A 12678-nucleotide genomic window follows, 5' to 3' on the forward strand; every position below is an offset into this window, starting at 1 on the left:
GATCTTAGTTTCCTCTAGTCTCATGGAATTTAGCTAGATAGCTATCATATAATTTTGAACACCTGAGAACTCAACCGAGGCTCTAATGAAAAAATAGCTATAACTCTACATATAGAAAGACAACCACTTTCTGAAAGAATGACAAGAGGGAAAAATGCATCTCAAGAAAGAACAAAAGAGGCAGTACTGACTGCCAGGGACTTAATCATTATGGATATAAGTAAGATGTCAGAACTGAGTTCAGAATAATGATTAAAAAGATATTAGTGTGCTTGAAAAAAGCATAGAAGACACAAGAGAATCCTTTCCTGGAGAAATAAAAGAATAAAATCTAATCAAGTCAAAATCAAAAAGGCTATTAATGAGATGCAATAAAAAAATGGAGGCTCTAACTGCTAGGATAAATGTGAGGCAAAAGAGAGAATTAGTGATAGAGGAGACAAAATGATGGATAATAAAGCAGCTGAGAAAAAGAGAGATAAACAACTACTGCATCATGAAGGGAGAACTTGAGAGACAAGTGATACCGTAAAGCAAAACAGTATTAGAATAATTGAGATCCCAGAAGAAGAGGAAGGCAGAGGCAGAAGGCATTTGCAGCAAATTATAGCAGAGAACTTCTCTAATCTGGGAAAGGGAGCAGGCAGTTAATTCCAGGAGGCACAGAGAATCCTCCTCAAAATCATTAAAAATAGGTCAATAGCTGGACATAGAATAGTGAAGCTTGCAAATCTCAGAGACAAAGAGAAACTCCTGAAAGTAGCTCGGGACAAGAGGTCAGTAACCTACAAGCACAGAAATATTAGACTGACAACAGACCTAACCACAGAGACCGGCAGACCAGAAAGGACTGGTAATGATATATTCAGGGTGTTAAATGAGAACATTATGCAGCCAAGAATACTTTATTCAGCAAGGATGTCATTCAAAATAAAAAGAGAGATAAAAAGTTTCCAGGAAAAATAGAAACTAAAAAATTTGTGATCACTAAACAACCTCTACAAGAAATATTAAAGGCTATCCCTTAAGTGAAGAGAGAGGCCAAAATTAACATACTAGAAAGGAACAGAGACAATATACAGAAAGTGGCTTTATAGCTAATACAAGGGCACTAAATTCCTATCTTTCAATAGTTATTCTGAAGGTAAATGGGCTCAATGCCACAATCAACGGATACTGAATGGATATTGGAATGGCTAAAAGAGCAATACCCATCGATATGCTGTCTGCGAGAGACTCATTTTAGATGCACAGATGCCTCCAGATGGAACGTGAGGGGGTGGACAACCATTTATCATGGTAATCAACATCAAAAGAAAGCTGGGATAGCAATCCTTATATCAGACAAACTCGATTTTAAGCCAAGAACTGTAATAAAAGAAGGGGAAGGACACTATTATCATAATTAAAGGGTCTATCAAACAAGAATATCTAACAGTTGTAAATATTTATGCCCCTAATATGGGGCATAAATTATATAAAGCAATTAATAACAAAATTAAAGAAACACACTGATAATAATACAATAATAGGAGGGGACTTTAACACCCCCCCCTCACTGCAATGGACAGATCATCTAAGCAGACTATCAACAAGGAAACAAGAACTTTGAAGGACACACCAGACCAGATAGAGTATACAGATATATTCAGAATATTCTATCATAAAGCAACAGAATACATATTCTTCTCAAGTGCATATGGAACATTCTCCAGAATAGACCACATACTGGTTTCAAATCAAGTCTCAACTGATACCAAAGACTGGGCTCAATCCTTGCATATTTTCAGACCACAAAGCTTTGAAACTTGAACTAATCACAAAAGGAAATTTGGAAAGAACTCAAATACATGGAGACTAAAGACCACTCTACTAAACAATGAGTTTAGTAACCAGAAAATTAAAGGATTAAAAAATTCACGGAGGGGCACCTGGGAGGCTCGTTGGTTAAGCATCAGCCTTCAGCTCAGGTCATGATCTCAGAGTTCTGGGATTAAGCCCCATGTCAGGCTTCTCTGCTCAGCAGAGAGCCCGCTTTTCCCTCTCTCTCTGCCCCTCCCCATGCTTCTGCATGCGTGCACTCTCTCAAATAAATAAATAAAATCTTTTAAAAAATTCATGGAAACAAATGAAAATGAAAACCCAACTGTTCAAAACCTTTGGGATTCAGCAAAGGCAGTCCTAAGAGGGAAGTATATAGCAATACAAGGCTTTCACAAGAAACAAGAAAGGTCTCAAATACAAAACCTAACCTTATACCTAGAGGAGAGCTGGAGAAAGAACAGCAAGTAAAGCTCAAATCCAGCAGGAGAAGAGAATTAATAACGATTAAAGCAGAAATCAATGAAACAGAAACCAAAAGAACAGTAGAACAGATCAACAAAACTAGGAGATGGTTCTCTAAAAGGATTAATAAGATTGTTAAACCCCTGGCCAGACTTACCAAAAAAAAAAGACAAAGGACCCAAATGAATAAAATCATGAATGAAAGAGGAGAGATCACAACAAAAACCAAAGAAATACAAACAATTATAAGAACATATTATAAGCAACAATATGCCAACAAATTCGGCAGTCAGGAAGAAATGGATGCATTCCTAGAGACCTAGATACCAAAACGGAACAAGGAAGAAATAGAAAACCTGAACAGACCCGTAATCAGTAAGGAGATTGAAGCAGTCATCAAAAATCTCCCAACATGGGACGCCTGGGTGGCTCTGTTGGTTAAGCCACTGCCTTCGGCTCAGGTCATGATCCCAGGGTCCTGGGATCTATCCCACATCGGGCTCCTTGCTCAGTGGGGAGCCTGCTTCTCTCTCTGCCTCTGCCTGCTTGTGTTCTCCCGTGCGCTCGCTCGCTCATTCTCTCTGACAAATAACTAAATAAATAAATAAATAAAATCTTAAAAAAAGAAAAAAAAATCTCCCAACAAACAAGAGCCAAGGCCAGACGGCTTCCCAGGGGAATCCTACCAAACATTTAAAGAAGAATTAATACCTATTCTCCTGAAGCTGTTTCAAAAAATAGAAATGGAAGGAACACTTCCAAACTCTTTCTATGAGGCCAGCATTACCTTGATCCCAAAACCAGACAAAGACCCCCACATAAAAGGAGAATTACAGACCAATATCCCTGATGAACATGGATGCAAAAATTCTCACCAAGATACTAGCCAATAGGATACAACAGTACAAAGGATTATTCACCATGACCAAATGGGATTTATTCCTGGATTGCAAGGTTGGTTCAACATCCACAAATCAATCAACGAGATATGCTATCCTAATAGAAGAAAGGACAAGAACCATATGATCCTCTCAATAGACGCAGACAAAGCATTTGACAAAGTACAGCATCCTTTCCCTTCACAGTATAAGGACAGAGAGAACACACCTCAATATCATAAAAACCATCTATGAAAAGCCCACAACGAATATCATTCTCAATGGGGAAAAACTGAGAGCTTTTCCCCTAAGGTCAGGAACATGGCAGGGATGCCACTCTCAAAACTGTTGTTCAACATAGTACTAGCAGTCCTACCCTCAGCAATCAGACAACAAAAAGGAATAAAAGGAACACAAATTAGCAAAGAAGAAGTTAAACTTTCACTCTTAGCAGATGACAGGATACTCTGTGTGGAAAACCCAAAAGACTCCATCCCCAAAACTGCTAAAACTCATACAGGAATTCAGCAAAGTGGCAGGACATAAAATAAATGCACAGAAGTTAGCTGCATTTCTATACACTAACAATGAAACAGAAAAAAAGAGAAATTAAGGAGTTGATCCCATGTACAACTGCACCCAAAAACATAAGAATACCTAAGAATAAGATACCTAAGAATAAACCTAAACAAAGAGGTGAAGGATCTATACTTTAGGAACTACAGAACATTTACGAAAGAAATTGAGGAAGACACAAAATGGAAAAAATTCCATGTTCATTCATGTAATCCCTATCAAAATACCACCAATCTTTTTACAAACCTGAGACAATCCTAAAATTTGCATGGAATCAAAAAAGACTCTGAATAGCCAAAGGAATATTGAAAAAGAACACCAAAGCTGGCAGCATCACAATCCCGGCCTTTAAACTCTATTACAAAACTGTAAATATCAAGATGGTATGGTATTGGCAAAAAAACAAACACAGAGATTAATGGAACAGAACAGAGAACCCAGAAATGGACCCTCAACTCTACAGTCAATTCATCTTCGACAAAGTAGGGAAGAATCTCCACTGGAAAAAGGACAGTCTCTTCAACAAATGGTGAATGCGAAAATTGGACAGCCACAGGAGAAAAATGAAACTGAACCATTTCCTTACACCACACACAAAAACAGGCTCAAAATAGACAATGAAAGACCTAAATGTGAGAAAGGAATCCATCAAAATCCTAAAGAACACAGGCAGCAACCTCTATGACCTTTGCCATAGCAATTTCTTGCTAGACACATCTCCAAAGGCAAGGGAAACAAAGGCAAAAATGAACTATTGGTACTTCAAGATCAAAAGCTTTTGCATAGCAGAGGAAACAGTCAACAAAACCAAAAGACAACAGACAGAATGAGAGTAGATATTTGCAAATGTCTTACCAGATAAAGGGCTAGTATCTAAAAATCTATAAAGTACTTATCAAACTCAACACCCAAAGAACAAATAATCCAATCAAAAAATGGGCAGAAGAACAGACATTTCTCCAATGAAGATATCCAAATGGCCAACACACACTAAAAAAGTCCTCCACATCACTCAGCATCAGGGAAATACAAATCAAAACCACAATGACATACTACCTCACACCAGTCAGATTGGCAAAAATTAAAAGTCAGGAAATGACAGACGATGGTGAGGATGTGGAGAAAGGGAAACCCTCTCACTCTGCTGGTGAGAATGCAAGCTGGTGCAGCCACTCTGGAAAACAGTATGGAAGCTCCTCAAAAAGTTGAAAACAGAGCTACCCTATGACCCAGCAAGTGCACTACTAGGGATTTACCCCAAAGATACAAATGTAGTGATCCAAAGGGACAATTGCAACCCTAACATTTACAGCAGCAATGTCCACAATAGCCAAACTATGGAAAGAGCCCAGATGTCCACTGACAGATGAATGTATAAAGAAGATGTGGTGTATATCTATCTATCTATCTATCTATATATGTATTTAATGGAATACTAATCAGCCACCAAAAAAATGAAATCTTGCCAACTGCAACAACGTGGATAGAACCAGAGGGTATTATGCTAAGCAAAATAAGTCAATAAAAGAAAGAAAATTATCATATGACCTCACTTCATATGTGGAATTCAAGAAACAAAACAGAGGATCATAGGGAAAGAGGGAGAAAAATAAAACAAGACAAAATCAGACCCAGAGACAAACCATGAAAGACTTATAACTAAAGGAAACAAACTGAGGGTTGCTGGAGGAGAGATGGGTGGGGAGATGGGGTAACTGGGTGAAGGAGGGCACGTGATGTAATGAGCATTAGGTATTACAGAAGACTGATGAATCACTTACCTCTACCTCTGAAACCAGTAATACTTGTATGTTAATTAACTGAATTTAAATTTAAAAGAAAGACAAAAACTAAGAAAATTTACCTCCATTAGATTGGTACTACAATGTAAAAAAAATATTGCTTTCAGCAGAAGAGAAAAGCAGAAAGAAAACAGAAACCTGGTTCTGCAGAATGAAATAAAAAGACCCAGGAAGGTAAATATACCAATAACTTAAGGGCCGAAAAGGGGGAGGCGTGCACGTGTGGAGGGTTTGAAGAAGAAATACCAATGTACTGTAGAGTTTACAGCCTACACAGAATTAAAATATGTAACACTATATCAGGCAGAAGAGGGTAACTGGAAGTACACTGAATTTCTTAAAGTGTTCCTGAAGCAGTTAAGTATTTTTAAATGAAGACTGTGATAAATACCGACGTGTAATCTCAGAGCAATCACTAAAGCAAAGAGAAGAGCACAGAAAGAGACATGAAGTCAACAGAAGAGATAAAATGGAATACTAAAAAATAGTCAAGTAATCCAAAGAAAGGAAAGGAGTAAAAGAATAAAAAATATACAGAAGAAATACAAAACTAACACTAAGATCAAAGACTTAACAATAAACCTATAATAATTACATTAAGTATAAAGGTACACGACATGCCCCAACTAGAAAGCAAAGATTACAAAACTAAATTTCTTATTTTTTTTTTATAATTTTTTTTTTAAGATTTTATTTATTTATTTGACAGAGAGAGATCACAAGTAGAGAGGCAGGCAGAAAGAGGGAGGGAAGCAGGCTCCCTGCTGAGCAGAGAGCCCGATGTGGGACTCGATCCCAGGACCCTGAGATCATGACCTGAGCCGAAGGCAGCGGCTTAACCCACTGAGCCACCCAGGCGCCCAAAACTAAATTTCTTATTAAAAAGATTCAACTCCAGGGGGCGCCTGAGTGGCTCAGTGGGTTAAAGCCTCTGCCTTCCGATCAGGTCAGGATCCCAGAGTCCTGGAATGGAGTCCCGCATCAGGCTCTCTGCTTAGTGGGGAACCTGCTTCCCCCTCTCTCTCTCTGCTTCCCTCTCTGCCCACTTGTGATCTCTCTGTCAAATAAATAAATAAAATCTTTTTTAAAAATAAATAAATAGAGTCAACTCTATGCTGTCTATAAGAAATATTATCCAATTTAATCATATAGAAAAAGACATATAATGCAAGCCCCTTTGTGAAAAAAAGACAGTGTAGCTATATTAATCTCAAACCAAGCTGACTTCAAGACAGAGAATTACCAGAGATAAAGAGCATCTGATAACGATAAAAGGACAAATTCATCACAAACACATAACAATCCTAAATGTGTCTGCACCTAATAAAGTTCAAAATACATGGAAAAATTACAAAACTAAAGGTAAAAATAGCAACTCCATTAAGAAATCAGAAAGAATACAGAATATTTTTAGACAATCCATCAACTTAACCTAATTGACATTTACAGAACACTACCTAACACAACAAAACAGAAGTTCTTCTCACATGTACAAGGAACATTCTTTAAGACAGAACATATGGATGAACCATAAAACAAGTTCCAATAAATTTAAAAAGACTGAATCACGCAGAGTATGTTGTGTGATCAGACCAGTATTTTTTTTAAAGCTTTATTTACTTATTTGAGAGAGAGCCCACACACGTGTGCTTAAGTTGGGGTGAGGGGAGAGCAGAGGGCAAGGGAGAGAGAACTCTCAAGCAGACTCCCCAGTAAGCATGGACCCCCCCCCCATGCAGCGCTCAATCCCTAGGCCCTGAGATCATGACCAGAGTTGAAATCAAGAGTCAGATGTTTAACCAACTGAGCCACCCAGGTGCCCTAAGGAGAAGAGTATTAGATTAGAAAACCATCACAGGAAAGTATCTTAAAAATCCCCAAATGTTGGTAAATTAAAGTCAAAAAATAAACCAGAGGGAAATTTTAAAATATTTAAAACTTAATTACAATAAAAACACCACATATTTGGGGCACCTGGCTGGCTTAGTCAGTAGAGCATACAACTCTTGATCTCAGGGTCATGAGTTCAAGTACCACATTGGGTACATGCTTCTCCCTTTCCCTCTGCCTGCTGCTCCTCTTGCTTGTACTCTCTGTTAAATAAATAGGTAAAATTTTTTTAAAAATCCAAAAGTTTAGAATTTAGCTATGGCAATTCATAGAGAAAAATTTATAGTTTTAAAAAAGCCTATATTCAAAAAGAAGATAGAAATAAAATTAAGAAACCAGAAAAAGAGATGTAAATTAAACTCAAGGTAAGTAGAAATAATAAAAATAAAAGTGGAAAATTAGCAAATCAAAAATATTAATAGATTTGATAAAATCCCTAGCAATATAGGTTAAGAAAAAAGAAAATACAAATTACCAATAAAGAGAGGACATCATTATAGCTCCACAATAAGGTAACAATGGAAATAACTCAGTGACGATAAAACAGGTTACCGAGATGCATTAAAACCATTCAAGGGTGCCTGGGTGGCTCAGTGGGTTAAGCCTCTGCCTTCAACTCAGGTCGTATTCTCAGGGTCCTGGGATCAAGCCCCGCATTGGGCTCTCTGCTAGGCAGGGAGCCTGCTTCCCCCTCTCTCTCTGCCTGCCTCTCTGCCTGCTTGTGATCTCTCTCTCTGTCAAATAAATAAATAAAATCTTAAAAAACAAAAAAAACTCAAAAAAATTTTAATATCAATCCATGATTAAAAAAAAAAAAAAAAAAACCCTCTTAGCAAACCAGGAAGAGAAGGAAACTTCAATCTGACCAAAGATATCTACCAAAAAAAAAAAAAAAAAAAAAAAAAACCAAAACCAAAAATACAGACTAGTACTACACTTAATGGTACAACACTAAGTGATATCCCCCTAAGATCAGGAACAAAGCAAGAATGCCCACTTTTACTGCTTCAGTTCAACATTATAGTAAAAGTCCTAGCCACTGCAACAGGCAATAAAAATAAATAAAAGGCTTAAACACTATAAAGGAAAAAGTAAAACTATATTTGCAAATGACATAATTACGTACATAAAAAATCTTAAGGTGGGGTGCCTGGATGGCTCAGTGGGTTAAGCCTCTGCCTTCGGCTCAGGTCATGATTCCAGGGTCCTGGGATCAAGCCCCACATCGGGCTCCTTGCTCAGCAGGGAGCCTGCTTCCCCCTCTCTCTGCCTGCCTCTCTGGCCACTACTGATCTCTCTCTCTCTGTCAAATAAATAAAATCTTAAAAAAAAAAAAAAATCTTAAGGAAATGTACAAAAAAGCTACCAGAACTATTAAATGAATGTAGCAATGGCAGAGGATACAAAGTCAATATGCAAAAAAATCAATTCTATTCTGTTTATTAGCCACAATTTTAAAATTATTTTAAATATCACATGCAAATACTTCAGAAAACATAAAGACCTACAGTGAAAACTATGAAACTTTATAGAAAGAAATTAAATAAGGCTGAAATGAATGGAAAAATATTCCATGTTCATATACTGGAAACCCAAATCCTGTTGAGATAGCGTTACTCCCTGAGCTGATCTATACTATTGATTTAATGTAATTCCAATAAAAAAACTCCAGGGGCACCTGGGCGGCTCAGTGGGTTGGGGCCTCTGCCTTCGGCTCAGGTCATGATCCCAGGGTCCTGGGATGGAGCCCCGCATCAGGCTCTCTGCTCAGCGGGGAGCCTGCTTCCCCTCTTCTCTCTGCCGGCCTCTCTGCCTACTTGTGATCTCTTGTCAAATAAATAAATAAAATATTTAAAAAAAAAAAAAAGAAAGAAAGAAAAATTTGGGCAAACAGGATTAGAATATGTATTCTTAATCTTAAACACTTCCAGGTACAAAGATAATATGACTAGCCAATAAGCATATTAAAAAGTGTTCAACACTGGTCATTAGGGAAATGCAAATTAAAAGCACAGTAAGATAACACCGCACACCCTTTAAAATGGCTAAAATTAAAAAGATAAACACTACCAAATTTCGGTCAAGGTATGGAACAACCAGAATTCTCACACATCTGCTAGGGAGAGTAAAATAGTACAACCACTCTGGAAAACAATTTAGCAGTTTCTCATAAAACAAAAATATGTATCCACCCTGTGACCCAGCAATTCTACTTCCAGTTATTAAACATATGCCCAACAGAAAGCCTTACACAAGAATGTGCACAGCAATTTCATTCATAATAGCCCAAAAGTGAAAGCAGTCCAGATATACTCATCCACAATGAGGATGAATTAAAAAACAAACAAAAAACATGGTACACTCATACAAAAGAATACTAGTCAACAACAACAACAAAAAAGAGCAAAATAGTCCTCTACACAACATGAACTCATCTTAAAAAGCATTATCCTGAATCAATGAAGCCCGGCACAGAAGAGTACATACCATATACTCCATTTACATAAGGAAACTGTATAGGCAAAACTAATCTGTGGTGAGAGAAACAAGACCTGTGATTGCTTGGGCATGAGTGGGAGTATTTCAGAAGGGCCTTAATTTTCTGGGGTGATGGAAATGTTCTACATCTTGATAAAAGTGTAGGCTACACAGATGTATAGATTTGTCAAAACTGATCAAACTGTGCATTTAAGTTGAGTTTCACTGTGTAAATTATATCTCAATTTTTTTAAGTTATATTTTAAAAGGTTAGTTGGTTGAAGTCAGTTATAAGTTATGCTCCAAACTGGAAAGGAGTGGACACTTAAGAGACAACTCAAAAGTGATATGAGAGTATCTAGTAAAATGAAATTTAGTACAATGACAACTACAAAATCAGATCTGATCTAAACATTCAAATGTATTTAAAATATAATAAATAAGAAGTAAAATAATGACTTCAGTAAGTGCACAGGTAAGCCTCACCCACAGTCAGACATATTTGCAATACATGCACCGCTCCTTCTTGTTTCAGAAAGTTCATAAAACGAAATAAGAGATCTTGCTGCTCTCTGATGTGCTTCAATTCTAACTTCAGCACCTTGATACAATATGGGAGAAGAGCAGTTAAGACCATGTAAACACGTGATAAAATTGTTCATATCAAAAATAATACACATTATTGCTAAAAGTACTTACAGATGGCTTTTTATTTCTAGGTTCTGCAAATTTCTGCAAGAATGGAACCAAAGGGGAAGGCAGTTCAGTTGCTTTTTCAGGCTTTGGAGAAAGAGAATTTATTAGTTCAATAAAAGTGCTATGTGCTTTTGACAGATATGAATCAAAATTCATACTTAATACTCAATACTTACTGGACTGTCATCTATGAAGATGATAAGCAAATGATTCACAGTATCCTAATGGAAAATAATACACACAGGTCAAAACAATTCCATTACTATATTCTGCCTAAAATTCTCAAAGCTTTTTTAATATTGTGAAAGTCTCTAGAAAAATGAAGAAGCAAATGGAAAAGGGGCACAGTGTTTGCACACATGTAACACAGAAGGACTTTAAAAAATCTGTGGTGCAGGGGGTGCCTGGGTGCCTCAGTCGGTTGAGCATCTGACTCTTGGTTTTGGCTGAGGTCATGATCTCAGGGTTGTGGGACTCAGTCCCATGTCAGGCTCCACACTCAGCAGGGAGTCTGCTTGGGATTCTCTCCCTCTACCTCTGCCCCTGGCCCCAGCTCATGCTCACACTTTGTCTCTCAAATAATTTTTTTAAATGGGATGCAGGGTTTCACTTTTAGGAAAGTGGGCAAAGAAAAGTTATTCTGACTTCAGCATTTAAAATGTTTATGAATTATTCCTGTTTCTTCAAAATCTTACTGGCTCAAAAATAAAAGCAACTTAAGTGTCCATCAGTAGATGCATAAATAGCAAAATATGGTATATACCTACAATGGAATATTATACAGCCTTGATAAAGAATGAAATTCTAATATATGCTACAACATGGATGAATCTTGGGGACATTATGCTAAGGGAAATAAGGCAGTCACAAAAAGACAAATAACGCATGGGCCCACGTATATGAAGTATCAGAGTAGTCAAATTCATAGAGATAGGTTAGTATGTTGGTGGTTGCCAGGGGATTGGAGGGAAGAAGAATGGAGAATTATTAATGGGTACAGAATTTTGGTTTTGTATAATGGAAAGAGTTCTAGAGATGGGTAGTAGTGATGGTTGCTCAATAATGAATGTATTTAATACCACTTAACTGAACATATAAAAACATTAAAGATGATAAACTTTATGTTACATGTATTTTACCACAATTTAAAACCATTTTTTAAGCCTTACTGGATCAGCTAGGAAATCCAAAGAAGGAAGGAACACCGAACCAGAAAGGATCTCTCTTAAAAGCAAGGTCAGGGATCTGAAAAAACAAACAATATTACACATATTTAGTAATTTACATCACTTCTTACGTAGAGATCTTGTTAAAATGCAGACTATGATTCAGTAGGTATGCCCCAAGATCCTGCATTTCTAAAAAGCTCCCAAGTAATGCTCATTCTTATGGTTCACAGACCATACTTAGATTCTTGAACTGGCTAAAAGAGAGTACTGTTTAAGAGAAAAAAGCATTTCCTTAAAGGGAGGGATTTGGGTGAGCATTAGAAAACACACCCCACCTCAGAATACTTAAAATATTTAATACATTTTTAAACTAATGCTTAAAACTAATAAAATAATTTGTAATTAGAACATTTAAATTAACATTATACATTAATCTGTTTAAAATATTTTCATTAGGGGCGCCTGGGTGACTCAGTGGGTTAAGCCTCTGCCTTCAACTCAAGTCATGATCTCAGAGTCCTGGGATCAAGCCCCACATCAGTCTCTCTGCTCAGCAAGGAGACTGCTTTCCCTTCTCTCTCTGCCTGCCTCTCGGCCTACCTGTGATCTCTTTCTCTGTCAAATAAATAAAATCTTAAAGAAAAAATTTTTTTCATTAAAATATTTAAAATTTTTAATAAAAACTTTATGTTATGGGGTGTCTGGGTGGCTCAGTCAATTAAGCATCTGTGCTCAGTATGGGTCCATGATCACGGGGTCCTGGGATAGAGCCCCACATCAGGCTCTCTGCTCATTGAGGAGCCTGCTTCTCCCTCTCCCTCTGCCTGCTGCTCTGCCTGCTTGTGCTCTTTGTGTGAAATAAATAAATAAAATCTTTAAAAAATATATATGTTACAAAGTAAT

The 12678-nt window shown here is 37.1% G+C and overlaps 1 protein-coding gene across 18 annotated transcripts in view; it reads right to left on the bottom strand.

Moving 5' to 3' along the window:
- Window positions 1-12678, bottom strand: part of LOC111147461 (sorting nexin 14) — a 97372-nt gene that overhangs the window by 34764 nt on the left and 49930 nt on the right. For all 18 annotated transcript variants that reach the window (XM_022503484.1, XM_022503471.1, XM_022503478.1 and 15 more), the window contains 4 exons: window positions 11776-11851; window positions 10783-10827; window positions 10610-10690; window positions 10397-10511 (listed from right to left, as the gene is read on the bottom strand). In XM_022503484.1, coding sequence (XP_022359192.1) covers window positions 10397-10511; window positions 10610-10690; window positions 10783-10827; window positions 11776-11851 — 317 coding nt within the window. The remainder of the gene's footprint in view (window positions 1-10396; window positions 10512-10609; window positions 10691-10782; window positions 10828-11775; window positions 11852-12678) is intronic.

The sequence above is a fragment of the Enhydra lutris genome, unplaced genomic scaffold (assembly GCF_002288905.1).
Source record: "Enhydra lutris kenyoni isolate GAN:26980312 unplaced genomic scaffold, ASM228890v2 scaffoldscaffold17, whole genome shotgun sequence".
Taxonomy (NCBI): domain Eukaryota; kingdom Metazoa; phylum Chordata; class Mammalia; order Carnivora; family Mustelidae; genus Enhydra; species Enhydra lutris.